Source organism: Calonectris borealis, chromosome 9 (assembly GCF_964195595.1).
Source record: "Calonectris borealis chromosome 9, bCalBor7.hap1.2, whole genome shotgun sequence".
NCBI classification, from domain to species: domain Eukaryota; kingdom Metazoa; phylum Chordata; class Aves; order Procellariiformes; family Procellariidae; genus Calonectris; species Calonectris borealis.
In genome coordinates this window covers 18,495,688-18,522,917 of record NC_134320.1, presented here as the reverse complement: position 1 = coordinate 18,522,917, position 27,230 = coordinate 18,495,688, and the positions used below count along the sequence as shown (strand labels likewise).

The window sequence follows — 27,230 nt, the reverse complement described above, 5'->3', positions numbered from 1 at the left end:
GTGGGGAAGCCCCAGCAATAGAGACTGCTCAGGTCCTTGGGGAACACCATGTCAGGCAGGGGCAAGGCAGCACTCAGCAGACTGGCAAGTTAAATAGGGGTGCTGTATGCTGCCCCGTGGTCATTTCTATCCCGACTTTATAGCCACTGGGGTAAAACTCTACAGGGAGAAAGCTGGTGTCTTCTTTCAATGAATGAGTTCAAAAGCATTCATCGGGCAAGCACAGTTTCATTTTTTCTCCAGCGTTGGGCCTTTTCTTCCTGCCGGGAGCCAGTGGAGGGTGGCAGCTGCAGAGTGCTCATGTGCCAACTGCAACCACAGCAGCTGCACACCGACCAGCTCCTGGGGATGCTTCAAACTGCCCAAGGGGGCTTAGTGCCTCCCGAGGGTCGGGGAGGGGATGCCGGGGGAAGCGGGGGGAGGTGGCAGAGGCAGCGCTGCGGAGGCCCCAGCCCCGTCCCTTTACCAAGACCAAAGGAAAAGGCAAAAGCGTGCTCAGGCTGAGTTCCACCCCCTGAGAAGCCAGCCCCGGCGCCGCGCACAGCGGCTGGCAGGCGCGCCCCCGGCCCCGGGACCCCCGGATGCCCCCTGTTCCCGGCCCGGCTCCACCACGTGGCCCGCCGATCGCCACGTGCTCTCCCGCGGCCACGGCCACGCCCACCCTCCGCTAAGCCCCGCCGCCCAATCAGAGCGCAGGCGCCGAGCTGCCGCCCTCTCATTGGCTAACGCGGATTCCCCCCGGGCGGGCAGCGCGTCCCCTCGCTCTCGCCCCCCACCTCATAGACTCGCTCTCGCCGGCGGCTGTAACGCGCTTTCCCGTTGGCTGATCGCAAAGCGCCGGAGATTGGCGGAAGGGCTCGAGGGGCGGGGGCGTTGATTGGCCAGGCGGCGCGGCGCGCGCGACGATTGGCTGAAGCGGGGGCGGAGAGGGCGTGGCGTGGCGGAGGGCTAGGCAAGCGAGCGGAAGGGGCCTGCGCTCGCTCTTTCGTTTCAGTCCCCGGTCCGGGTCGCCAGCGCCTCGCCGCCGCTCCCGCCGACCGCCCGGGGCCCGCTCTGCTCCTCGCCGCCGCCCCCCTGGACGTGCCCACCCGTCTCTTGAGACAGCTCGGCCGCCGCCCCTGCGCCGCCAGGCACCGCCGCCATCATGGTGAAGATCGCCAAGGTGAGGGCGCCGGGCGGGGCCGCGCTCAGTCGCCCGGCGGGAAGCGAGCGGCCGCCGCCATGGCGGGGCGGACGGATGGCAATGGTGGGGAGCGGGGGGGGGGGGGGGAGCGGGGCCGCCTTTCCGCCGCCGTCTCCTCAGGTCGCGCGACGGTTTCCAGGCCTCCCCTCCCTCACCGTGAAGATGGCGGCGAGGGGAGGGGCCGCGCGCTCGGTGGGAGCGGTTTCAAGCCTCGTCCCGTCCCGTCCCGTTCTCCTCCATGTTGTCGCGCGCGGGGGCCCGGCCGCGGGAGGGGGAGCGGGGCGAGGGGGCCGCGCTGTGTGTGAAGGGGGGGGCACCTCGGCGCGCGCCGCGTGCGAGCGCGCGCAGCCCGGGGGGGCGGGGCCACGCCGCCGCGCGGCCACGTGGTGCGCCGGGGAGAGCGAGCACGTGGGAGCGCGGGGCGCCCCCCGCCCGCCGCGGGAGGACCCCGCCGAGAGGCCGGGGCGGCTTCGCACCCCCACCGGGCCTCGCACCCCCGGCCCCCTCCCAGCGGCAAGGCAGCGCCGGCCTGTGGGGCGCCGCGGGGGCAGACGGGGCGGCCACGTGGTTGGGACAATTGTCCGCCGGTGCGAGCGGTCGCAGGTGGCTGGGGCGCCTCGGAGCGTAAACGTGCTGCTCGCTCCCGGGCAGAGAAATGAACGGCGCCTAACAGCTCGCTCTCTCTTTCAGACTCCCAAGAATCAGATCAAACAGAAAAAAATGGCTCCTCCCCCCAAAAAGGTCGAGGAAAGCGAGGAAGAGGAGTCCTCTGAGCTAGAGGAAAGCAGCGGAGAAGAGGTGATCCATCTAGAAATGAAGTGGAAAGGATACATGTGTTATAAAAGTGTCACGAGGGTTGGGGGGCACATAGTATGTGACAGAGAATCAATATTAATAAACAATTGGTGTCTGTCAGTTAACTGTGGCTAAAGAATAAACTGGATTTCGTAAGAGAAAAGCAACGTGGGGAAAACTAACTTAGCTGTTAAGTCTGTACTTCCAGGCTGTGGAAGGTCTGCTGGGATCTTAAAGCTGTTCCTAGTGCTGATGAGAAAGTGGATGATTAATTACTCTAGTAAAGCATCAGCAATACCTGGTTTATCACTTTTATCACACAGGTTTATCACACAAATAATATGCAAGACTAAAAATTTCAAGCTCCTGAATGCTACTAGAGAGATCACTGGTCTTCCTTCAGGACCAGAGAATTTAGAGATCCTTTAATGTTCTATAAGTAGTCTGTTAAAAGCATGAAAAAGCTGGTTTTGAGCTTTATTAATTCAACAGAATAGGCAATTAAGGTTATTCAGCAGAAACTAAGTCTGTCAGAAGGATGTGCTTTAGATTGCAGTTGCTATATATTTGTCTGATGTTGAAGTAATAGTAGTTTAAAGGGCCAGCATAAGTCTCTTACACTAATGTGTATTTCAGATGATCCCTCAGAAGAAGCCACAAAAAGCAGCAGTTACACCAGCCAAGAAGGCTGCTACCCCTGCAAAGAAGGCTGCTACTCCTGTGAAAAAGGCAGTTACACCTGCCAAGAAGGCTGTGGCTACTCCAGCTAAAAAGGCTGTTGCTCCATCACCTAAAAAGGCTGCTGTCCTAACCAAAGGAGCGAAAAATGGAAAGAATGCCAAGAAGGAAGAGAGCGAGGAGGAAGATGAAGATGACGAGGAAGATGAGGAGGACGAGGACGAGGAAGAAGATTCTGGTAAGTTACTTTTGAAATAAGTGTTCATGGTTGTATAAGTTGACTAAAGCTGGTCCGATCAAGTCACTGAATTTGAGTACCTTTGGAATTGAAAGTTTAGGGTGATTTAAAAGGTGGTGAGGAAGGAAAGGTGTGGAGTCAGTGAAGTTTGGAGGAGAACTTGGGCTGCAGGTGCATTACACACAACATGTGAAGCATCTTCTAGTTTCCTGATTGTTCTTTCTTGAACTTTGCCAAAATCTTGTGGGGGGGGAAAAAGTACTAGTAAAGTTTGAAGGCTGAGTGGTGTGGGTGAACACTTGCTGTACTGTTGTTGCAGATGAGGAAGAGGAACCAGCAATGCCTGTGAAGCCTGCAGCCAAAAAGCCTGCAGCAGTACCAGCCAAAAAGCCTGCAGTTGTGCCAGCAAAGCAAGAATCTGAAGAAGAAGAGGAGGACGATGATGAGGAGGAGGAGGAAGATGATGGTATGTGGGATTTAAGAAAACTTTGTCTGACTCTTTTAAAAAAAAAAAATTTAGAAGATGTTAAACTAATAAATGCTTATAGGGAGCCAGATGGGGGTAACTTAATGGATTAGTGGGAGTGATGCAGTGTGTGTGTGTCTCCATTTAGTGCCCAGCTGATTGTACGTGGCTACTAGTGTCCATCAGATGTGGCTGAGTGGGTGTTTATTTCCCTATTGCTAGTAAAACTTCTTTTTACTCTTGGGGAGCAGGTATTGTTTTTTAATGTAGTAAAACTTGAGGAAGAGGCAGCTTTCATAAACACTGTAAATATATTAAACTCCTTTCTTAAGAACATACAAACTTAAGGGGGCATGAAAAACACATTTTACCGCACAAGATTTTTTTAGTCTTAGAAGGGGCTTAATCTTGAATGTATCTGAAATCTTGTGCTCAACTTGTTTCAGAGTCTGAAGACGAAGCCATGGACACAACCCCTGTTCAGGTGAAGAAACCTACTCCAGCAAAGGCCGCACCAGTGAAAGCCAAGGCAGACTCTGAAGATGAGGAAGATGAAGAGGATGATGATGAAGATGAGGATGAAGAGGAGGAGGATGAAGAGGATGCCGAGGAGGAAAGTGAGGATGAAAGTGAGTTTAAATGTTTTTGAGAGCGTAACTGTCTACAGGAAAGATGCCTGAGCAAAATTTTTGTCCTATCGTGGTCTGTTGGGCTGAGGAGCAGTTGCTGTAGTGATAAGAGACGGTCTTGTGTATGACTGGTGTAAAAATTAATGCTCCTGTATTGATCCAGTGTAGGAAAAGTTGTTTTGTACTCTTATTTCAGTGTTGTTTGTTCTCTATCACAGAACCTGTCAAGGAAGCACCTGGAAAGAGGAAGAAAGAAATGGCCAATAAAAGTGCACCGGAGGCCAAGAAAAAGAAAACAGACGGTAGGTGGTGTGGGATTGTCAGACGATGCTTGTTTGATGGACTGTTACTGGACTGTTGGATGAGGCACATAACTGTGAAGGGACAGGATGCTGAATGGGGTTTTTCCCAGCACAAATGATGATTTTAAGGGACTTAATACTGAAGTATGATGTCACTTTTGAGCAGAAACTGATGTGCTAAAGCTGTCTGGAGTCTGGCTTCCAGTTCTTTTAACTGCCTTAAAAAATCCAATCTTGATTATCTTTTCATTTAAAGGGCCCACTTCAGCTTTCTCCCTTTTTGTGGGAAATTTGGTCCCCACCAAGGAATATGAAGAACTGAAGACTGGCATCAAAGAATTCTTTGGGAAGAAGAATATCGAAGTCTTAGATGTCAGAATTGGTGCTTCCAAGTGAGTTCATTAGTATAATTTTGCTGCTTATTTCTTTTAATTGGCAGTAATTTGTTTGGAGAGGTATAACTGCTGATGGTTCCCTTCAAGATGCTGGGATGGTTGCTTGATAGCGTATGGAAGCTGGGAGAGGCACGGTACTGATAAGGGTATAATACTTGCCTGGCTTGCAGCTTTTTCAGACAGCATCTCCCTAAAGGGAGAGCTGCTACTTCAGTACAGAGCTGTTGTTCTCTGCTGCTGTTCTGGTTAGGTGGACCAGTTAGAATGTTAATAAAATAAATGCTAACTTGACCAGTGGGGACCTCTCTGGTTCTGGGTTTCTGTTTGTGTTCTCTGTTGCTAGAGACAGATCGGCTTAAATAGTAAGGTTACTCTTCTTTCAGGCGGTTCGGCTACGTAGACTTTTCATCTGCTGAAGATCTGGATAAAGCTCTCCAACTAAATGGGAAGAAGTTAATGGGTTTGGAAATCAAACTGGAAAAAGCAAAGAGCAAGGAAACGATGAAAGAAAATAAGAAAGGTACGGCCCATAACTCTGAATACCTATGCACATCAAAGAAGAGTTGTCATAATCGGGCCTTGGAGCAGGCTTGCAGTATTGCTGATGGCCGCTATTCTGCCTTTTTTTAAGGCAAATCTTTCTGGTTTGGGCTCTACATCATAAACAGTTTCTCAAATGCTAACATAAGGATAGGCGAGGTCAGACTAGCATATCTGGAAATGTGATCCCAAGAAATAGTGCATACTGGGGAGATCTGAGGAGGAAATGTGGCTTTTTCTGAAGCTTTAGGACCTGTTTCTGAACTTGATGCCCTTAAGAGAAGTACAATGGCAGCCTAATCAATTGTCATAATAGTTGCTTTTTCAGCTTCTCAAAATGTGAATGCTTATCGTGGTTTATTTTCTGCTGGATCAACTGACTCTGGTTCTCATTGAACTGTCAGTGTAGATGAGAAGGGATTTTTAGCTGGTAATGTGAAAGTAACTTTTTTCTCTCTTTGCAGAGAGAGATGCTAGAACACTGTTTGTGAAGAATCTGCCCTACCGCTTAACTGAAGATGAAATGAGAGATGTGTTTGAAAACGCACTAGAAATCCGAATAGTAATGAACAAGGAGGGGAACAGCAAGGGGTATGTAGCTGAGAGGACTGTTGGATGTTTGCTGTTCCTCAAACTCTTGGCATATTTTGATAAGCTCATGTCCTTAAGCTACCTTAAGGGACCTGCTGCATTAGGTGTACTGAAAATGCTAATTTTTGAAGCATTTTTCTTCCACGTCCTTCCCCCCCTCACTCATGAACTTAGTTGTTCCTGGGTTTGCTTATGTTCTTTTCTGTGCTGTAGGATGGCCTATGTTGAATTTAAAACAGAAGCTGAGGCAAACAAAGCTCTGGAGGAGAAGCAGGGCACAGAGATTGATGGTCGTGCCATGGTCATTGACTTCACTGGTGAGAAGAGCCATCAAGAACATCAGAAAGGTACTTTTCCAGACCAATAATGTGCACGCAATTGACATTTAGGATTTAATTCCACTTGTTTCAGAAGTTTGCTAGGGATAGAGCAACTTGAAGCACTGCAGGAAAACTGTAAGATGCCAGGAAGGGATCTTTTGCCTAACCTGTGCTCTGCATCTGCATTTCATGTCTCTACTGCATGTTTTGGACAAGGGGGGACAACTAGTCTAGATGACGAAAACAGTGTTGCGCTTAGCTTTGTGCCTCACCTTGAGGTGAGGGAGCAACAACTACTCTCACCCTAGAGAGGATGTTGTGCCTAGAGGAAGAGAGCGCTCTCCTCCTCCAAACTTGCACTTACAGCACTGAGTTTTCTCCCTAGGAGGTGGAGAGAGGGAGTCGAAGACCCTGATTGTCAACAACCTCTCATACGCTGCTTCAGAAGAGACTCTTCAAGAACTGTTTAAGAAAGCTTCTTCCATCAAGATGCCACAGACCAACCAGGGCAGGCCGAAAGGGTAGGTTGTGCCTTTCTCCCGACTCCTGAGTTGGCATTGCAAATGACTTGCCTCCACAGATCCCTTGTGCTCCCAGGCTGACTGAAATCTTCCTCTCCATCTTCCTCTCCAAATAGGTATGCGTTTGTAGAATTTCCCACAACTGAGGATGCCAAAGAGGCATTGAATTCCTGTAACAACACAGAGATTGAAGGCAGAGCAATCAGACTGGAATTCAGTTCACCAGCATGGCAGAAAGGGAACATGAATGCAAGAGGAGGATTTAATCGTAAGTGTTCCATGTTTGGTCATTTAATCTTGAGACAGCTGTGGCAGGAGTGGACCATTCATGCAAGCTTAGGGCTGCTTTTTAAAAAAAAAAAGTGTGCCTGTGGAGTGAAAGACTGGCATCCTAAGCGAGTGTGCTGGATATGATGACTGATTATCTGAAATGCTGATGAAACTATTGCCGAAGGCCTCTAGATAGTCAAGTGCTGATCCAGCAGTGTCTGTCCAGTTAGTATCCCTATTGATAAAGATGCAAGCATCTAAAAAAAAAAAAAAAGAGGAAAAAAAGAATTATTTTGACAGTACCGGGTTGGCTGATGGAGATACTTTGACATCAGGTTCTAACGGCGGTCCTGAAAAAGTTTTCAAGGACTTCGTTAAGTGCCTGAGCTGCTACTTCAAAACAAACCCCTTAGCCCTGTGAGCTGTTCCAGGGGCCAGTAGTGCAAACTGGATGTGATGTTGAGAAGCTGATGGCTGCCTTGCTCAGACATAATGATCTCTGAATGTATTCTCTTTCTGTAGAACAAAGCAAAACGTTGTTTGTCAGAGGCCTTTCTGAGGACACCACAGAGGAGACACTAAGAGAATCGTTTGAAGGCTCTATAAGTGCTAGAATAGTCACAGACAGAGACACTGGATCATCTAAAGGGTATGTTAAACATCACCTGGGATTAGTTCAGTTGCTACAAAAAAGCCTCACTTTAACTGATTTATGCAGTGCAGGGTGTTTCTAACGCTCAGGCGGGTGATTCTTTGAAGGTAGTAAATTGCATGGAAGCAGAGAACAAGCCTACAGCTTCGGGTCTGTTTGTAGAGGGCAGCGCGTGCTCACTTCTCAATGAGCTCCTTCCTGCCAACAAATCCGTGGCAGCCTATGGATTCGCACGAGAAGAATATTAACTGTTCAGTACTGGCAAACTCACAATGGGGCTCCCATCGATTGTGATCAGCCACTGCTGTTCTACAGATAACACGGTCCTGATCCCTGTGTGGTTGCAGAAGTGCAGGCGTTTGTTTCCAAAGGGATTGCTGTGGAGTACCTGTAGGTGGTGCTACAGCTTGTGGAGTTTGACTGACTGTCATCTTACCTGTTTCCTAGGTTTGGGTTTGTGGACTTCAGCTCCCCAGAAGATGCCAAAGCAGCTAAAGAAGCCATGGAGGATGGAGAGATAGATGGAAACAAAGTGATCCTTGATTTTGCCAAGCCAAAGGGTGAATTTCAACGTGGCGGCGGATTTGGTGGTGGATTTGGTGGTCGTGGCGGCAGAGGAGGAGGCCGAGGAGGAAGAGGTGGATTTGGCGGTAGAGGTGGTGGCAGAGGATTTGGAGGTAAGAGGAGACAAATGCTGCTGTTCTAAGGGGGCATGCTTAAGTTATTAATCCCAGGCCATTCTTGGGATTGTGGTGTAGTGCTGCCAGAGAGCGCTTGATGTCAACGAGGATGGGTTTGGAAGGGCAGTGGTATCTGTGCAGGGATTACCTGTAACTCTGCTTCTTGACCTAATTTTCTTTCTAGGTAGAGGAGGTGGCTTCCGAGGAGGCAGAGGAGGAGGTGGAGATCACAAGCCGCAAGGGAAGAAGATAAAGTTTGAATAAACTTCCCCTTTTCTTTCCCTTCTCCTGCTCTCTGAGACTATCTGAAAGGACTCCGGGGGTTTTTATTCTCCTTTTATCTTGGCGGAGCCTTCGGAGGACATTCCAAGATGCGAAGCAGTACTGTGAGCCACTTGGAAGATACAATTTTCATTTCAAGGAAGAGAGAGCAAGCCATTTTGACTGCTTGCCTATTCAAATGAACTTTTTAAAAAATGAGCGATAGATGTGGGAGTTTAGCCCTTGTCTGTGAGTTGTCTTGAATTTATAATGTTTTACCCATGTACAAAAATATTTTTTTTTCCTATAAACTTCTGTAGCATTTTTGCTGTAAAAATGCAGAATGTTTTATCATTTGTGCTTCAGCACCCTGTCTTGGACAGATTAAAGGACCTAAACTGGTTCGTGTTACTTCTGTGCCGCTAAATGAAGCAGGGCAGTGAGAAATAGCCTGTCTTGAGCCTTCTCTCTCTTAAGGTCATTAGTGTCGCAGGCAGCAGCTACTGTCCTGCCGCCGCTCTAGCCTGCGTCAGCTCCCCGCAGTGTACGTGTGCGATGCTTGGAGTGCTTGCGGGAAGGAGTAGGGGAGAGGAATACGGTGGCTGAGGTAAGCCCTGTGCCTTTTTTTTTTTTTTTCTCTTACTGAAGATATATGTAACGTTGCATGCTAGCCACTTGCTTTTTTACTTTTTTTAAACAAATGAGTAAATTGGATCTTGTACCAAGGCCCTGCACCTCAATCACGCTCCTGCAGGCATTGCCTCGTCTCCTCTTGACTTGTCCCTAAGTGTGAAGCAAATCTATTTAAACACGGGCTGAGGGGAAGTGACTGTGCTTGCCCCCTTGACCAAACGCCTGCCTTCTGCTGTTCCTTAGGCTTGGTAAGGGCGATTGCTTCCACCGGTGTGGGGATGAAGGTGCTGGGTCCCTCAGCAGCAGTTGCTGGCCTCTTTTTCCAGCCAGGGACTTGGCTGGTGTCCTGCAGTGGCAGCTGTTAGGGGACAACACGGCTCTTGAGTGACCGCAGCATGTGGGTGCAGAAAGCAGGGGGCACAGAAACCACGGGGCAGGTGCTGTTTGGGTTTAACTCGGGCAGTTACTGGCTGGACACAGGTACCTGCAGGCTCAGATGTCAACTGCCTGGGTCCTGCTGAAAGGTCCCTGCCAGCCTGTCCTCGCTGGGAGCAGTGGGCTAGCGGGCAATGACCTTAAGCCGCAGCTCTGGCTGTAGTTGCAGACAGCTCCACCCTCCTTGCGTATTGTAGCCGCTACTGGGAACTCCTACTGCCCTGTGGAGTCCTTGCAGCCCCTCGAACGCTGCTGTGGCCATCTCTTCCTGCGTATGGATTCCCACCTTACAGCCCCTGGAGGAAAATAAAGGGTTCCTCTGCAGATAAAATGTTTTATATTAAACCAGTGGGGGAGCGGTTGCTTTTGGCTTGAGGATTCTGCTTCTGCTGGAGACGTGGGGAGGGGGGGAATGTGTCTTTTCCCCCCACCCCGTGAGCACGGGCTCCTCTCCAGCCGTGTGGGCATCAGCCATCTTAGAGCCCGAGCCCGAGCCCGGCGGCAAATGGTCGGAGGGCGGCGGCGGGGCCGGCCGCCAGGGGGCAGCACCCGCCCGCGCGCGGGCTGGGCCGCGGGCACAGCGGGCCGCCCCGCCGGCAGCCCCGCGGGGAGGGGAGCCCGGGCGGGCCCCGCGGCGCCTCACCCGCCTTGGGGGGTTGATGTCCTGCGAAGAGCAGGAGGGCTCGGAGACATCTCCCCGTTATGTGTGAAGGAGGCTGAACAAAGGGACGTGGGGGCTGCAGCGTCCTTCCCACCCTGCATGCCCGCTGTAACTTGCTTCCTCGTCCTGCAGTCAGCCCCATCCCTGTGCCATGGCGCCCAGCCCCGCTTTCACACTGCAACATGGGCCCTTCTCCCACTGCGGGACCCTGGATCCCTGGCTGGAGCATTTGCTTGTACCCTGGGGTGGAGTCCCACAGCGGGAGGAGGCAGCCCTGGGTCACACTGAGGAGGGAAAGGGCAAGAGTATCCACAGGTGCGTCCGCTCAGCACGTGCCTTTTGTCCCCACCTGTGAAATTTTTGGTGCCACGGGGAAGCTGGCCCTGGTGGCGTGTGGCCCTGCCTGCCGAGTCCAGCACGGGCTGGTCCCCATTGCCGGCCTCTCTGCTCCCCATCACCGTGTCGAGCGACAGAGCCAGGTGCCAGCCCTGCAAACTGAGCCCCCAGTGCCCAAACACCGAGGTGAGATCCATGGGCTCCTGCATGGCTTTCCTTCTCTTCACCCCATCCAGGTTCAAAGCTGATGCGGGTTGCTCTGCTCTGCAGTCACACCATGGCGTGTGCATCCCATTGCCCTATGGCCAGGGGATGTGTCACCCTGTGGTGGTGCTTGGGTTGGGGGAAAAAAGGGCAGTGAGCGTGGTCCTGCCGTGGAGAGGGTGATAGGGCCAGCGAGGTGGCAAGCTCCTTCAGCATGAGGAGGAGTTTTGTGTATTTGACAAAACAGGTGAGTTTCTAGACCTGTCAAAGTGGCTCTTCCCACAGAGGTCGAGATGAGGAACTCCTCGCTGCAGGGTGCCAGGACGATCTGGTTAGCTGGGTTTGAAATGCAGCTGGAGGAGTGCGTGGAAGAGAGAAAATATCCACTGGTCCTTGTTAAACACCACGCCAGGCTCTGCAAGGAAGCCGTGCCAAGCTGGAGCAGGGCAGCCACAGCCCCCAAATGCCTGCTCCAAGCAGTGGTTTCACCACTGTAGCCCATTACCAGATTTCATTCCCAACTAGCCGGGCTGTCTTGGCCAGCAGAAACCCACCAGCAGTGACATGAGGTGAGGGCTTGGGTTTTTCTTCTCCTTCTTCTTTTAACATTTATTTAGAAACTAGAATATTCACCAAATCTACAAGGTTTCTCTGTACAGGTCCCACCAGGTGAAGAGCAACGCTGAGAGATTTCTGCACGCAGCCCTGGCTCGCCGTACGCATTGCTACGGAGAGCGAGAGCTGTTCCCTGCATGTAGGATAAATATACAGCCTAATGTACTGTACCTGATATAAATTACGGAGGTGTCAATTTGGAAACTTTCTGAACTCGCTCCCGTTGGAAGGAGGGGGAGGACAGGAAAGCAAAGGAGTGTTGTGTGCTGCCTAAGACCAGCGGGCAGCGAAAATGCCCTTGGGGCTCTGCCCTGCACTGCCAGCACTTCTCCCAGGGGCACGGTGCTGCTGGATGCATCAAAAATCAAATTTCACAGTATCGCCGCCAGCCCCGGTACCAACGGCCAAGCCCAGGGCAGCAACGGGCTCTTTCTCTTCCTCCTCTTCAAATTCACAGCTCATCTGAGCAGACGAGGGGCATTTGCCGAGAAGTGGTGTGGCTTGGCAGGAGGGTGCCTTTTTTGGCTGGTTTATGCCCTTTTTTTTGTTTGTTTTCTAACCTGGGGAACATACAGACTTGGAGTAAATGAAACAGGCCTGTTTCCAAAACACATTAAGAAAAGGAAAGGAAAAAAAAAAAAGGCACTGCACAGGGGGACCTTTGAGGTAGTCAAAATTTTTTCCTTTCAATGTCTGGCACCAGAGAGGAAGAGAGAGAGCGAGTGCACGTGTGCCTGTGTTGCGCTGTGCGTGGTCAGGGCCATGGATGTGGCTGTGCGTGTCCGCCCGCGCGCAGGGACGTCTGGGCGTGCAAGCCCTGCGCACGGGGATGCCTGCGCCTGCAGAGCCTGTGCCCGGGAGCTGGCATGCCGGTGCCTGTGCACGCGTGTGGCTTTGCACATGCCTGTGGCTTTGCTCACGCCTGCAGTCGGTGGCTGAAGAGCGTGCGTGGCCCCATGTCTCTGTGTCGGGGGGGTCCATCATGGCAGCTGGCTCGGGGCTCCCCTCGACAGCTCCAGAGGCCCTTTCAGCCCAAAGAAAAAGGGCCATGTCTCATGATACCGCTCTCTGTCGTGCTCCTTGGCTTCATCCTATAGAATAAACACTGCAACAACGCTGAGAGGAGCAGACGTGGTGCGAAACACCAGCCCTCCTTCACCTTGACCCTTTGGACCCTGCTCTGTGTGCCGGAGTGGGACCAATGCTCTCCAACCTGCCCTGGAGCATTGCACTCGCTGCAAAACTGGGACTGCGCCTGGAGCAGGCACACGTGAGGTCTTTGGGAGCTGTTGTCCCCCTCCAGGGCAAGCCCACCAGGACAGCCCTGCTGCAGGAGATGGTGTCCTTGCAGCAAGCCCTGGGGACTCCTGCACCCAAGATGGGGTCCCAGGTGTAATAAGCCCCTGGGCCACTCCAGCCAGGGCTGACTGGGTTTCTCTGCCACTTCCTTGGCCATAGGCAAGGGCAGCCTGCCTCACCCCTTCCCTTTCCTGCCAGGAGGAATAAATCCCTGAGGAATTTCGTCTGGGTGCATTCCTCCGAGTGCACGCACAGCGAGGCTGGCAGAGGGGCTGGGGAGACAAACACAGCCTGGGCTGGTGCTGGGAGCCACCATCGTCTGGGACCCTCTATCAGGGACAAAGACCCCAATCCCTCGACCGCCTGGCTGAAACCCTAATGGGGCCTCGGGGCTGGCGAGGTCTGGCCTCGGAGGAGAGCCCCTTTCCCCAGCTGCACAATGGGGACACAGAGAGGACTTTGGCAGGGGTGAACCCAATGTACGCAGGGTCAATGTCACTAAAACCTTGCATGGAGGAGAAATTTGAGATAACAAATAAAATCCCCCTGACTTTTGAGTCGTGGGGGGGCTCACGCACTTGTAAACCGCTCAACTCCCTTGGAGCAGCTTCCCTGGATTGCCAGACCCTGAACATCTCCAAAAAAATGCCTGTGCCACATCCCTCTCTGCCTCCCCCCACCCCGCCGTTCATCATGCTCCAGTGGAGATGGTACCTAAAGCAGAGCACAAACCCCTCTGTTCTCTCTCTCTCTCTTTCTTCATTTTGTGCTAGATTTGTTGTGTTTTTTTTTTTTCTTCTCTCTTCTTTTTTAGCAACCCCCAACCCAGCTGGAGATAAGTGAACCACATTACAGTACAGGAACAAACACTATCGCAAACCCTGCCCGCGAGCGCGGTGTCTCTGCCCTCCTCGCCCCAGAGGGAGATGTCCCCGCAGGACTTGTGTGCCACCAGCAGAGGCCCACCCCATCCCGGAGCAGGGATCGGCTGTCCCGGCCCCTCCAGTCCCAGCTCTCCAGAGAGACTGAGCTAAAGGACTTTGAGTTTTCTCGAGCACGTCAAGTTACTATGGACCAAGTCCCACATTTGGAGCAACTCTGGAGGCAGCAGTTTATGAACCACCAACATACTCCGGAAGAAACACGGCTCCTTGTTCATCTTGCTGTTCTTATTCTTCACAATGCCAAAAGTTTTGAAGCCCTCATGCCCAACAGGTGATACTTTAAGGACCTCCAGGCACATCCCTAGGAAGACGTCGTCAATGGGGTACAGCTCCAGCGTCTCCGAGGTCTTGTGCAGCCTCTTGGCCAGGGGCCCATCCATGATGAAGCCCCCACCCCCTGCATAAGGTGGGTAGTTGCTTTTGTTGTAGAGGGCACTGGGGATGTAGTACTTGTTCTCCTTCTTCCGGATCGGCTTGGCCTTGTAGAGGACATCCCCCACGAAGAGGTCTTCTCCCTCCTTCTTGTCCTCCAGGAACTCGAGGATGTTGCTGGGACTCACAAACACATCATCGTCACCTTTGAAGATGAAGCGGACGTTGTCACAGTAGATGTTCAGCCATTTCAAGAAATGGACCTCTTTGAGGGTGAGGTTGAAGAAGCTGTCCAGGAAATCCCACTGCAAGATGTCCCCATAGATGTGGTTCTCGTAATCCAGCAGCTTCTGGTAGTTGGCTCTCTCCTCCTCCTTGGAGGCCGTGCCCAGCAAGAACAGCGTCCTGATCCTCTTGCCATCCACCTCCTTCTCCTGGCCCCAGGTCCTCCGGATGGCCTCACGGCGGTCGTGCTGTGTGATGATAGACTTGATCACGATGAGCAGGTAGACGTCCCCGCTGCATTTCTCAGGGTGGTTGATCAGCATGGGGAAGTAGCGGCAGTGCCGATAGAGCAGGAACTGCTGGAAGTTGGGCTCCAGCCCTTTGAACCAGTCCACCTTGCTGAAGTTCTGGTTGGCCGAGCAGTTGGTAGTGGTGACATCCCAGGATTTTACTTGCTTTGCCGTCACGCTCTCCTCCTCCTTCAGAGGAGCTTTCTCCTTCTTGCTCTTCCAGAAAGTGCTGGTGATGGAGAAGGCGTTGTCTCTCTTCTGCGTTTTCAGGGGCTCCGAAGGGGGCAGCTCTTTCTGCTGCTGGCCCTGCATGAATTGGTTGGGGGCCATTCCCCGTTGCAGCACCGTCACCGTGATCACCAGCAAGAAGGAGAGGCAAACTGTTTTGTAGATGGTCTTCCTCCTAAAGGGACGAGACAGGGGGGTTAGGGAGAGGAAACTGCAGGCTGCAAGAGGCTTGTCTGCAAAAGCACCTCCTGGAGAGGTCATGGGATGCTCATAATGTGTGTCCCATCAACTTTTGATGGGCAGCAGCCTTGTGGGAAGAGCTGTGGGACACCTCCACGCGTGCTCTTCCCACCTGCATCCTTCTGGCGGGGCAGCTCTGAGGCCACACTTAGGGACAGGCACAAGACACGTGGCAGGTGGCTGCGGTGTCATCTGGTAACCCCAGGTCTGCGCAAAGAGCTGGGAAGGATTCACGGGAAAGAAGGTGGTCAAGAGAGAGATGAAGTCAGGACGACAGCTTCAGCAAAGCAGCTGTTTCAGAGGAAAGTCCCAAGGGAAACCCCTGTTTCAGCCATCTGAAAATTGCAGTTTAGGACAAGAGCAGAAGGGAATTATCTTTTCCGCAGAAGCGTTATCTCCAAAACACAGACGTACTGCCCATGGCCCTAGACTGGCATCACAGGTTGCACAACACTGAGAAACCGGAGCCAGAAAGACCACGGGAGTCGACACAGAACAGGCATCACCGCCCTCATTTCAAAATGGCAGATCAGGACAAAAAATTGTCATTTGAGACGAACTTCAAGGTTCAGTGGGGAAAAGACGTCCCTAACTCTGCCTCTGCCTCAGAAACCAGCATTTCTGGGGGCACTGATGGGCGTTTTGGCCAGCTGTCGGGACCCGTGGCTTCGCTTTGCAGTGATAAGGATAAGGAGGGCGGATGCACGGCTGGGGATTTGCACCACTGCAGATCTCAAGTTTGGGAGCAGATTCTCCCAGCCCGCAGCACACAGATACCTGCAAGTCCAGGGTGTGCAAAGGACTGGGGGGACTGAGGGTGGTAGATCAAACCCAGCCCCTTGCGGGGCCATCCCACCCCTCTGCTGCAGACCCATTGCCCGGGGAAGCTGCTGGTTCATGGGACAAACCCTGGAGCTCGCCGAGGGCTTGGAGGGACCCTCCTGCGGTCCTGGGACAGTGGGAAGGCTGCGCCCGGAGATTACTGATGCACCAAATACCCCCCAACTTGCTTTTCCACACAGTTAAAGGTGGGTTTCTCACCCTGCTGCCGTGGTGGAGAGGAGCTGCTCACTCTGCCCATCTGCACCATCTTGCCCCCGAGCACCCGGCTCCCCTCCACAGCTGGCACATCTGCACCAATTTCCTCCCGCCTCAGTCCTGCTTGCTCCAGCTGCCTCGGGCCATCTCCCCCTGCAAATGAGCACTGGGCACGGGGGCGGCAGCTGGGCTCCCGGGCAACTGGGGTCCCGACGGCTTCCCGAGGGCAGCCCCATCTCCAGCTGCTCCCACGCGGAGGGGACATGCGAGGTGCTCGGTGGCCCCCGGAGCCCCTTTCCCTGCCAGCGGGTGAAGGGGAACCAAAGGAGGAGGAGGAGGTCTCACGGCTCCCCTGTGCCTGTCCTCTTGGTGACAGAAGCACATCCCAGCCCAGGTGCCACCCATCGGGGACAGCCCCTCGGCCTCCTGCTCCCCGTTAGAGCCAGAAAGATCCAAGATCATCTCTGCCGGGCAGATGGCACCTTCACTTTGGGATAGTCCGGAGAAGGAGCTTGGGGCTGAAATCTGAAACAATTAACCCAAGTAATTTCCAGATAGCCAAAAAAAAAAAAAAGCCTTGAAATTCTCCTGGCCCTGGGAGCCGGATTGTGATCAGCACTGCCGGGAAGCTGCTGGGGTTTTGGGGTACAGGCTGCACCAAAGCACCTGCTTGGTGGGACACCCCAATGCCCCTCGGGCTCCCCAGGGCAGGGGACAGCATTGCGCTTGGGGACTCCGGCCACCCTGAAATGCAGGAGCCCCAAACGGGAACCAGGGGAACCAGGAGCTCCTGTCTCTGGCTTCATCCTCAAGTACAAAGAGCTTTTCAGCCCTGCGTTTACGTGGGAAAACTATGATCGCTAGCGTAGACTGTGAGAGCAAGCGTGGAAATAAGTAATTACAGGTAAATGGATAGATATTCCCTGTCCGGTTTTATATGTGGCCACTCATCTGCGACTGATGAGGGAGCAGTTCTGATTAGATCTCACCATTCCCTTAACCCTCTCCAGCCCTGGCCACGCAGCTCTGAGGTTGATCTTCGAAACCCTTCAGTCTGGTACAGTGGCAACTTTAAGCCCTGCACAGCCAAGCAATGTTTAAAACCTCTCATCAATACCTGGCACTGCAGCACAAATAAACCCCGTCACCCCTGTATAGTAACCCCAATTGCACCGATCCCATCCTGACACCCCAGCCTTGCTCCCACCCCACCCTACCCCACCCCATCCCATCCCATCCCTGCACTCCCCACCACCCCAAGGACAACACGTGACATACCCAGCCTGAAGGATGGCCAGAGGTTCCCCAGAAGCCAGGGGAAGGGAATTACTGATATAATTTTTTAAAAATTTGCATAGGTAGGGCTGTCGCTAACTGGCACGGAGGGGTCCCACCCGTGGCAGGCTCTGCCACAGACAGAGGCCGCATGAAGCTGCTCACCCCCGTTACCCTCCTTGGGTCACTGCTTTCTGTTACAGCCCAGGCAGAAGACACCCTCCTGGGGGTGAGGGGAGAGCTCCAGCTTTTAGTAAGAGGTAGAGGGCTGCATAGCCCAGGTACATCTAGGTATATAGGTGAGGTGTTGCACAATAGCACAGAAACTTATTCCTCCTTCCTTCAACGGACACCGTTTCCCAGCTCTCACCAGTGCAAACATGCAATTTTTGCTTTGTTACAAAAAAATAGTTGGGATTTTTCCTATAGGTCTGACTCTGCAAACCACAGGGGCACCAGCGGGCCCAGCAGGAGCCGGGAGCCCCGTACCCACCCTCTGCCCTGAGAAACCCCGTCCCTCCCCTGGCAGGAAAGCAATGGGGACTGGGGGGACCCTAAGCCACAACCGCAGGCGATTCCCACATCAAACCAAGGATTTTGGGGGGCAAAAGAGTGACAATCATGTGCGCGTCTTTTCTGATCTCAAGGCTTCCCGCTCTGTGGTCTCCTCAGCTGGGAAGTACTTTAGGGGGGAGAAACCAGGTCCTGCTCTCTGGACACCCAAGAACCACGGCTTTGCAGGAGGCGAGGGCGAGGGAGGTGCTTCGGGTTTGCTGCCATGACAGAGAAATCACCCTGCTGAGCCCCAGCACCCTGCTCTGGGGCACAACCCGGCAGCGTCCCCAAGAGCCTTGGGCATCCGGCACTGCGGGGCTCAGGGACAGCAGCAACCCAGGGACAGCAGCAACCCGTGCCCCCCGGCCCGGCTGGGCTCCCACCGGCGCCAGCCGGGACCGGCTGCCCCAACCGCCGGTGTCAGTGCCATCAAGAGAACTTTGAAAGGGTCCCAACCCGCTCCTCCTCTTCCTTTTTCTCCACCAGGAAAAGCTGAAAAGCCTCCCTGTGAGACGGCCACGCCAGCGCCGGCTGGGCCCCGGGCGGTTAAATATAAACCCCCAAATTAGAGGTGGGCAGTTTCCCTTTCAGCTGGTGATGCTGTGGGGCAGGCGAGGCCCCAGGAGACGGGGGCTCTCCGTCCCCGGAGAGGCACACAGCCACTTTTGATCCGCATGAAAACCTCTTTGATCGGCCAGGGCTATCTATTTATTTGCATTTTTCTGGCCCCTCAATTAGACCCAGTCCCTGAGCCGGCGGAGGCAGCGCCAGTATAGAGCCCTTTCTGTTGGTGGTGCCAAGGGCTGGGGAGGGGGGATCTTATCTAGGAGCAGATGCTGGGCGGAAAGCACCCAAATGTCTCCAAAAGCAGCCCACGCCGGCTGGGTGCAAGCAGGGCCGCAGCTCGCGGCGGTTGTCCCCAGTCCTGGGGTGTCCGGGGACACGTCCCCTTCTTACAAAAGGCGTCTGGTTTAAATACAAAGCGGTAAAAACACACGGCTGGGAAAGAGGCAAGAGGTGAAACCCTGGACGTTGCCGCCCCGTGGGCATCTGCCCCCAGGCTGGCGCTGCCGTGGGACAGGGACCCCACGGGGCAGGTCTGGCTGCCCCCACGGCCCCGCTCTTCCCGGCCTCGCCACCCAAACCAGCCCTTTGCAGGGAAGGGCTGGGAAAGGCGTCCCCAGGGAAGGGGGGGACTGACCGCCAGCCCCTGCCCGGTGCCCCCGTCCTGGTTCCCGCCGGGCCGGAGCTCCGGCGCCCCGGGATGGGGCGAGGTTTGCGCTGGGAGCGGACACCCCAGAGAGCCTTCCCCGGGATACCCCGGCCCGGGGGTGATGGGGGAGGACCCCGCCTGGGACCTCTCTGTAGAGTCGGGGCGGAGGGGAGCGTCGCTCCCGGGACGGGGACAGACGGACAGGGGACAGACGCCGTCCTTTGTCCCTTCCCCATCTGCAGCCTCCCCACCCAAGTTGCCCTTTCCCCGCCAGCAGCTCCCGCGGCACCCCTCGGGGAGGGGAGGGAGCGGGGCACCCCTCGGAAGGGAGCCGGCGGGGAGGGCACCTCGCAGCCCCCCGGGCTCCGGGCAGGGCGCAGCACCGGGACGGCGGTGCCGGGAGGCGGGAGCGGAGGGCAGGGGACAGCGGGTCTCAGGCGGGGCAGGAGCGGGGCAGGAGCGGGGCTGGGGCACCCCGCTCCCCGGCAGTCACTCACCACTGGAACATGCTGGGAGTGGGACGGGGCGGCCGCTCCGCTGCTGGCCGGGGCTGCCCGCGGTCCGGGCGCTTCTCTCTGCCCTCTTCCCCTTCCTCCTCCTCTTCTTTTTTTTTTTTTTTTTTTTTCCCTACTTTTTCCTTTTTCCCTCCCCTCGCTCTCCGAGGTGGAGCCAAGAGGGATGGCAGAGCAGGTAAGTTAACTCTTGCCCTGCCCTTCCGTCTCCCCCAGCCACACCAGCAGGCAGAGAGCTCCCCAGTGCTGGTAGGGGAAGGGGACGCAGGGGTTTAAGGGTGACACCCCACACCTCCCTCTGGGGACCCTCCCCGCGGCACGCTGCTGATGGGACACCCACCTATCAGCAGACTGGGGGTCCCACTCCAGCACCCCTCAGGGTCTTCCGCACCCCGGGCACAGTGCCCTCTCTGGGGTGCGTTAGCCCTGCCCCATGGCTGTTAACTGCAAAGGATCCCAGTTATGGGAAGGCGATCCCAGTGCACACCAGGAGAGGTGCTTTTGGCAGCTGGGATTTGATCTCTGGAAAAGGAATGTGGGTCTTTTCTGCCCCCCCAACACGGGCAGGTCACTTTGGGATGAACCCCAAAAGGGAGCTGGGTCCCAACTCCGGTTTCTTATAGGAACACCGAAAGCCCAGCTTTGCCTCTTTGTTCGGAGGCACAGCATGGTTTGGGATCCCTGGAGCAGTGGAGCCTCCTCTCCTGGGACCCATACCTTACCCAGGATCCCCCAACTCTCCTGGGACCCACACCTTGCCTGGGACCCACATTTCTCCCAGGACCCACAGTTCACTCCGGCTCCACACCTCATCAGGGACCAACACTCTGCCCAGGACTCCCACCTCACCAGGCACCCACACTCTGTCCAGGACCCATACATCTCCTGGGACCCACACCTCACCTGGGCATGCAGGGAGTCAAGGGGAAGGGTTGCTGCAGCAGGAAGGTGTCTGCTTGGCATGCCAGGACCTGTCTCATAGGCCAAATTTCCACCAGCATCACAGGCAGGCGAGGTGTCCTTCCAAACTCTTCCTTCAGCCTTGCTTCGGAGCAGCGTTTCTCCAGCATCCCTGCTGCAGCCATATCAGCATGGGACATCTCATTGCCCATTGAGAAGCAGATTTAAGACCTTCCTTTCCTCTTAAATGTAGCATTTCGATTCAGGGTCTTTTTCAGCCATGAAAATCAGCCCCCATCATTTCTGATGTCTCCCTTTTTGTCATCCTCCCATCCCCACCAGCCGTTTGTATCAACCACGAAGCCATTCTGGGAAGCCTGCAGGAAATCCTTTGGGATATTTCTTTTCCTGCCCAGCAGAGATATCCCAGTCCCTTTCCCCACAGCCCCTCTGCCATTTGCAGGAGTGCTGAGGGTCAGGGTCTCCCACAGCTCTCACAACCCCCCGGACACACTGTGCTTGTAATGGGAAAGACTCTTCTGTTCTGAGGCTGGACACGCGGTGGGACCCACGCAACCTCTGCTACTCAAACAGCATTTGGCCCTGCTCCAGGAAACCCCCAAGTCCAGCTCAGTTTGAAGAGGAAAATTGCATTGCTTTCTCCAGACCTGCTGCTCTCTCCTTAGCTCAGCTTATCGCTTTCCTACTACAGCAGCTCAGCAGATGCCCTGCAGCTCCGTGTCCTGGGGGCTGTGAAAGCTCCCCAGGAAACATTGCTTAAACAGGCTGCGCCAGCTCTGCAGCATCCCACAACCTTATCACCACCAAAGGTCCCTAGGCACTTTCTCTGATTTCTTTTTAGTCCTGCCCACAGGAAAGTCTGTATCTGCTGAACTCATGGCCCAGAAAAGTCATGGCTGTGAGATGCACAGAGACAGGGTGTCAGGGGTACCTTAAAGATCCCACTGAGCATCAGCTTGACCGGAGCGGGATGCGAGAAGGACTCATCTCATCCCTGTAGCATAGAGATGGTGGGTGCACGCCAGCCGCTGGATGGGAACTCACCCCACTCTGCACAGAGGGGCTCATGGTGGGGGGGACCCCACTGGAGACCTGCCCTTCACAAACAGGCACAAAGGGATGCAAACAGCAAAGCCCTGAAAGCGCAGCCACCATCTCCTCCTTGCAATGCGCCCTGGGACCATGATGGGGACGGGGACAAGCAGCACCCCTGCCACGGGGAGATGGAGTAAAACCCAACATACAGCCTTGGAGCGGCTGCTGCAGCCACAGGGGATGCCCAGATGCTGTGGGTTCTCTGGATCCCCCATCATCAGCATGTCCAGCCGGCAAGCCCGGGGCTGGCCACGGTGCAGCGTGCCCGAGGGCTGAGCCCCCTCTGGCATGGAAGTGGCACTGCTGCGGGGCGAGGAGGGCTCCTGTTTGCCCAAAACTGGAGCTGAGGGCAGCATCACTTCACCACGAGCAGATCCAGCCACCAGCAGATCCCTGCCCTTCCTGCCTGCCCCTGCCTTCAGCAGGGCCCTCCTTTGCTGTAGCACCCTTATTTCTTAGATCTAAGCCATTAGACTGAAATTTGGAGGCACTAAGTGCCTGTTTAGTACCATTGGCAGAGCTGCGGGTGTCTGGAGAAGGGCTCTTGGGTGGTGGGTGCTGCTCGGGCATGGGAAAGCTGAGCTCCTTCGCCTTGCGCAATGCCGGTGATGTTTCAAGACGCGCTGAGCTGCTGGGGTCCCGTGAAAGCTGGCAGGGGACCTGCGAGAAATAGCACTCGGGCACATTATCATTGCATTGTACGGAGAGGCAGAAGGGGAAGGTAACGCACGGACTGGGGTGACATCGGCTTCCTCCCGACAGCAGCCACCTCCACGGCCGCCAGCTCCCAGGGCATTTTGGAGACAGCCGGCACCAGTGCCACACGCTCGCCTCTGAGCATCCCTCCCGGGGTCACCGCTGGAGATGGAGCCAAGCGACCTGTGGGGACACGAGGCTTCGGAGCTGGCATCTAACAGGGCTACAGGGCATCGTTTGGGGCAAAGGGAAAGGGCGAGGACTGGGGCAATGCCAAAGTAGCTCATTTAGATGTTCTCAAAGCAAACCACAATGCTTTTTTTGTTTCAAGAAGCCTCTTTTCATTTCAAAGTGGACCTGAATTAAAATGTTTTATAAAAAAAAAAAGTACAAAGAAAGAAGTGAGCTTTTTTTATGAAGTTTATGTAATCCCAGAAGACTGGCTTGTGGCAGGTTGACCCAGCCAGTGTTTTCCCACTGATGGTTTGGGTTTTGTTTCACTGGGAAAAGCTGCCCTGGTTTCTTTGCTACGGGTTTTTTTGTGTTTTCTGATTTCTTTTCATTTCAGTAAATTATACATACACAGAAAAAAGTCTCATCTCTTCTCCCGGCAACTCTCACACCTCCTGGCCGCTCATGCCAGCACCACGGTCCCCGGGGATGGGTTTCCCACACAAGCCAAGGTCCTGTCGCCCCGCAACCTGCGGGGACACCCAAACCAGCCTACTCCTCCCCAGACCCTGGAGCGGGCCCAAGGGCTCAGCCTGCCCGAGACCGGCAGCACGGGGTGGTCACACATTTAGGTTTTTCTTCGTTAAAGGTGCTCACCTGCGATGTAGCCGGGGCGGGAGGGAGGCCGAGGCTGCGGCGTTCCGCCGAGCTCTCTGTTTGTTTAGCTGAGCCAGGCTGGCACCACCATGTCAGGACTTTGCATGCACTTGGGGGCAAACATCCTGGACGCGATAGGACAGGGAACGTCCCTTTCTCATTGCACATTTGTTTTCTAAGCACCTTTTGTGGTGCTGCTTGGGCTGTGCCGGCAGGTAGACAGTAACCCCGGGAGGCTCGCCCGTCACCGCGGGTCCCACGTGGGGATGCTCGGGGACTATGGCCAGGGACTGGCACTGCCTCGGTCCCAGCCCTTCCTCAGAAGGCTGCCCCGGGGCAATTAGGATTAATTATTACCCTGGTTTATTGCTGAGTGAACACTACCAACTTGGATGCTGGGGCAGATATCATGTACCAGCTGGGTCTGACGTGGGACGCCAGGAAAGACAGCCACCCCCCCCCAAAAGCTCCCTCCGCCAGACCCGGAGCGTGGGAGGTGTGTGGGGGGTATTTTACACATTAACCCCAGGGCCCCGCGGCCGTTTCTATCCCAGCGCGTCCGCCAGAGCGGGGCCGTGCCGGCTCCTGGGCAGAGGCAAGAGGAGGTTTCTGCCTTCCCAAAGCCAGGCTCTCCCTCCCGCTCCTTCGGCCTCAGCAGCTCATACTGAAACACCAGTGGCTGCCGAAACACCTCGAGTCATGGCCGAAAGCAATGCCCGCTGCCCTGCTTGGAATGAACCCCCCTGGGATTTGCATGATTTCTTCCAAAAACGGGGAAGGAGGGCAAGTTGCTTTGCAGGGCGATGGCTGGGCCAGCCCCCCCTGCTTGGGGGTCCCCAAGCCGCTGTTGCCCTCTGCAGCCCCAGCCTGCCTCTGGGCCACCCCACGAGAGTGCGGTGCTCGGCGGGGGGCACATGGACCCCACAGCTGCAATGTTGGCAACTAGGAGGACGGGGTGAAACCGGAGTGCCGCGGGCTCAGGGAAAGGCAGGGGACGGGGTGGTGGGACGGTGTCAGAGGAGGCGATGCTGTTGCAGCTGCGTCCCCAGGTGGGACATGAGCCGGGGCCGGCAGGGAAGCGCTGCCCCAGGCTTTGTGCCAGGAGCCGCAAGAGCAGGGCAGGGGGAGCAAACCCCCGGGGCCGGATCCTCCCAGGTTTGCCTCCTTGGGCTGCTCCTTCCTCAGTTTCCCCAGTGAAAAGGCCCCCTTCCAGCCTCAGGGATGCTGCCTCCTCTCCCTGGGGATTTGCACCCCTGGGACTCCTGGGGAGCCCGGTGTGGCCACGCTGTTGCTTTAAATCAGCAGCTGGATCCAGCTGTGACTGCGAGTAACCCTCGCTGCAGCCTTGCCCAGGCCTTTTATGCATTTTCCAGCGGTTCCAGAGGCGCTTGGCGGCAGCACGCAGGGGAAACCGGACTCACGCTGGCGAGCAGGGAAGGGAGGGGAAAGGGAAAACATTTCCCTTCCCAAAGGAGCAGGGGGAGCCCGATGCTGCGGCTCTGGCAGTGGGGAGCAGACGGCTTGTGGGCCTGCCTCTGCGGCGTGATGTGAATAGCCTTGTGCTTGGACACAGCAAGCCAGAGGCCCTGGCTTGTCTCGCCCAGCCCAGTGTGCCCCTGCGAGAAGTACTTACCCCAGCGTGCCTCAGTTTCCCCCTCTCCGCTCATTCAGTTCAGACTCATGCAGAAAGCCCCAAGGTCTGAGGTTGTCCCTTGAACCCATGGCAGGATGGCATCTAGGCACCGAAGAAAACAAGCCCATGAGGATGGAGGATAGAAAAAGCCAAGAGGGATGGGAATGTGGGGTTGAGAAGGGAGACGTGTTCATCCTGCCCAGACCCAGAAAGGAGAGAGGAGGATGTTGGTGTGCTTGGCTCCGGGAGGGGGAGGGAAGGAAAGGACCCATCCTGCTGCCAGAGGGGATCGCTCGCATCCTGCACCCTCCCAAAGAGCAAAGGTGGAGCAGAGGGAACCAGGAGGGAGAAGTTCCCAGGTTGAAGGGTTGGGAAGGCAATGTCATGCCAGCGCTGAAGCCGGCAGTCCTGCCCGCAGAGATGCTCTTGCCCACTGCAGGGACCATGGACCCGTCCTGCTCAGCCTTGCCGCCCTGACCGTCCTGCAAAGCTGCCCATGGGCACAGGCTGAAGGCGAAGCCCTGGTTGGGCATCAGCCCACAGAAGCCGCTCTCCCAGCTCCAGCCTGGGAAGGGCTGGGCTCGGGGGGGCGGCACGCTCCGCTCGCAGCCCCGGGAAGCCCTGCTGCCTGGGGGGCTGGCACAGACCCAGAAGCCACGAGCTGCAAGGCGCCGTGTTTTCCGTCGGGCAGGAGAGCACTCGCGACGTCTCTCATGAGTCAGATGGAAAGGGCGGCTCAGGAGTCACCTGAGCCCGGCGGCTGCCTGCCCGCGGCCCCTCTCCAGCCCAAGTGGAAAAACATACGGCCCCGGCGCAGCGCGTGCCTGCCGAGACCCCGAGCTCCAGCCGGGCCCCCTCCCGGGCCGGCAGACGCAGAAACGCTCACGTTAGCCTTTTTTGGCCAAATCGGTTTAGGAGGGAGGCAGAGGCGACTCAGACATCCCTGGCCCTGCCACTCTGCTCACCATTAATCATCACTCCGCTGCTGCTCGTCGCCTGTGCCAAAATCTGGGCTCTGCTACAGCCACCGGTGGGTGTGTCTCCAGCAAGAGATGGAGCGAGGCAGAAAGAGGTCAAGTGGCTATGAATTTTCCCCACCTTGGCTAGGGCTACCGGATTAAGGCCGCAGCAAAGCTCCTTGCTTCTGTGTGCACAAGAAGGGAGGACAGCAGTCAGCACCCATCGTGCCACCCCTGGGTAGGCACCCACCCGGCGCAGGGTATGACCCTTGCATGGGCATCACTCCCCAGCCCAGCTCAGGGAGCTGGTGGGAGAGATGGCACCAGCAATTTGCTAGCCTGGGAGTATTTTAGCCATGCGAGAGCCCTTGGGAGTAGAGAAGAGAGCCGGCACACCCAGCTGCATTCCTGAGGTTTGGTTTCCATGGTGGGATGTTCACCCGACGGTGAAGGTGAAGTCATGCTGTGGGCTGAGGTGGCCAGTGAGTTAATGCATGGATCCAGCTCCTTCCCTGATTCACAGCAAGCGCGGCTACAGCCTCGTGCCATCCATCAGGCTGACGGTTCTGCCGCGCTGCCACGGCTCTGGCGTTTCCAGCGTCTTGGTCCAGGGAGGCTCCAGACACCACTGCTGGGTTGATCCCTGCCTCACCGTGGGAAATTGGATCCTGCCGCAGGGTGGAGGGACAAACTGATGGCTCTCATGGGTGCTTCCAGCCCATTTGTGTCATCACGCTGTGCTCCCTGTAATGTTTTACTTCTCCATCCTACTGCTGCCACTGGTGACAACAGGACAGAAAAGCACCGCCCTAAGAGGTCACTCTGTGGGGCCAAAGCCTTGAAGATCTGCCCAATGTTAGGCAGAGGTGGGGAAGGATGGAGAGCTGGACAGCGTGGAAAGAGCAGGATGGAAAGCCCGTCAGCCTTTGGGGTGAGGTGGCAGGGACATTCCCTGGCACCAGCAGCTCGTGGTGCCCACACCTGGCATGTGGCCATGGAGTTCAGCTGCGGGGCCCCATGGATCAATGAGCCAGAGGTTTGGTGGAGGAACTGGCCCTGGGACGGCAGCCAGTAAGCCCATAAGATTATTCTAGCCTCTGGAGTGGTTTTCTGTAGGTCTGGAGGCACAGGAACATGGCTGAGCTACCCAGGGCCACCAGCCACCCTCCCTTTTTGCTCAGCTGGTGAGACCTGGTGCTTTTGGGCTGTGGTTATTTGTGCTAGAGGGAAATGTCTTAGCGTGACTTTTCAGCAAAGATCAACAGTTCAGTCAGCTAAAACCTCATTAAAAAGCATATCCGCTTAGGATGCATTTCCTGACCAACCACTACTGCACACACCACCTCCACACCGGTCCCAGACACATCATGAGAGACCTTTCTGGGTGCCGGCACCCCCGAGAGCAGGGCTGTTTGCTTTTGAGAACCTAAACCTTCACACGGACGCTTGTGTTCAATCTAAACCAGAAAACCCTCCCTGCTTCTCATCTCACATGCACCCAG

General features: G+C 55.5%; 2 protein-coding genes and 3 non-coding genes across 7 annotated transcripts; 4 read left to right on the top strand and 1 right to left on the bottom strand.

The window, feature by feature from the left end:
- Nucleotides 1-724: 724 nt before the first annotated feature.
- On the top strand, nucleotides 725-9,291 carry NCL (nucleolin). 2 transcript variants are annotated; one of them, XM_075157159.1, is made up of 15 exons: nucleotides 725-1,162; nucleotides 1,874-1,981; nucleotides 2,615-2,894; nucleotides 3,214-3,360; nucleotides 3,807-3,989; nucleotides 4,208-4,291; nucleotides 4,548-4,683; nucleotides 5,070-5,206; nucleotides 5,691-5,817; nucleotides 6,031-6,164; nucleotides 6,523-6,658; nucleotides 6,775-6,926; nucleotides 7,451-7,577; nucleotides 8,028-8,257; nucleotides 8,999-9,291. In XM_075157159.1, the coding sequence occupies exons 1-15, from the start codon at nucleotides 1,145-1,147 to the stop codon at nucleotides 9,004-9,006; spliced, it is 2,007 nt and encodes a 668-aa protein (XP_075013260.1). In that variant the 5' UTR covers nucleotides 725-1,144; the 3' UTR covers nucleotides 9,007-9,291. The 2 variants fall into 2 exon arrangements, with proteins under 2 accessions (XP_075013260.1, XP_075013259.1); XM_075157158.1 differs by lacking the exon at nucleotides 8,999-9,291 and adding an exon at nucleotides 8,445-8,932.
- LOC142085908 (small nucleolar RNA SNORD82) lies at nucleotides 4,400-4,469 on the top strand. The gene has a single exon (XR_012674870.1). It is a non-coding gene; the product is annotated as a small nucleolar RNA SNORD82 (small nucleolar RNA).
- On the top strand, nucleotides 7,064-7,140 carry LOC142085909 (small nucleolar RNA SNORD20). Its single transcript, XR_012674871.1, has one exon. It is a non-coding gene; the product is annotated as a small nucleolar RNA SNORD20 (small nucleolar RNA).
- Nucleotides 7,758-7,897, top strand: LOC142085906 (small nucleolar RNA SNORA75). Its single transcript, XR_012674868.1, has one exon. It is a non-coding gene; the product is annotated as a small nucleolar RNA SNORA75 (small nucleolar RNA).
- A 3,505-nt stretch (nucleotides 9,292-12,796) lies between the features above and the next one.
- Nucleotides 12,797-21,290, bottom strand: B3GNT7 (UDP-GlcNAc:betaGal beta-1,3-N-acetylglucosaminyltransferase 7). 2 transcript variants are annotated; one of them, XM_075157168.1, is made up of 2 exons: nucleotides 19,582-21,290; nucleotides 12,797-14,938 (listed from the first exon to the last, which is right to left on the bottom strand). In XM_075157168.1, exons 1-2 carry the CDS (start codon nucleotides 19,590-19,592, stop codon nucleotides 13,735-13,737), a joined length of 1,215 nt encoding a protein of 404 aa, XP_075013269.1. In that variant the 5' UTR covers nucleotides 19,593-21,290; the 3' UTR covers nucleotides 12,797-13,734. The 2 variants fall into 2 exon arrangements, with proteins under 2 accessions (XP_075013269.1, XP_075013268.1); XM_075157167.1 differs by having other exon boundaries at nucleotides 20,500-20,861.
- Between the last annotated feature and the right edge of the window lie 5,940 nt (nucleotides 21,291-27,230).

What these genes read in the sequence shown, in the direction of transcription:
- NCL (XM_075157158.1), top strand. An exon ending in CAAGAAAAAGAAAACAGACG is followed by an intron (nt 4,292 to 4,547) that starts GTAGGTGGTGTG and finishes TTTCATTTAAAG; the next exon opens with GGCCCACTTCAGCTTTCTCC. An exon ending in GACACTGGATCATCTAAAGG is followed by an intron (nt 7,578 to 8,027) that starts GTATGTTAAACA and finishes CCTGTTTCCTAG; the next exon opens with GTTTGGGTTTGTGGACTTCA.
- B3GNT7 (XM_075157167.1), bottom strand. Translation starts at nt 20,708, where the DNA reads ATGGGCAATGAGATGTCCCATGCTGATATGGCTGCAGCAGGGATGCTG. An exon ending in TTGACTCCCTGCATGCCCAG is followed by an intron (nt 14,939 to 20,499) that starts GTGAGGTGTGGG and finishes TCGTCCCTTTAG; the next exon opens with GAGGAAGACCATCTACAAAA.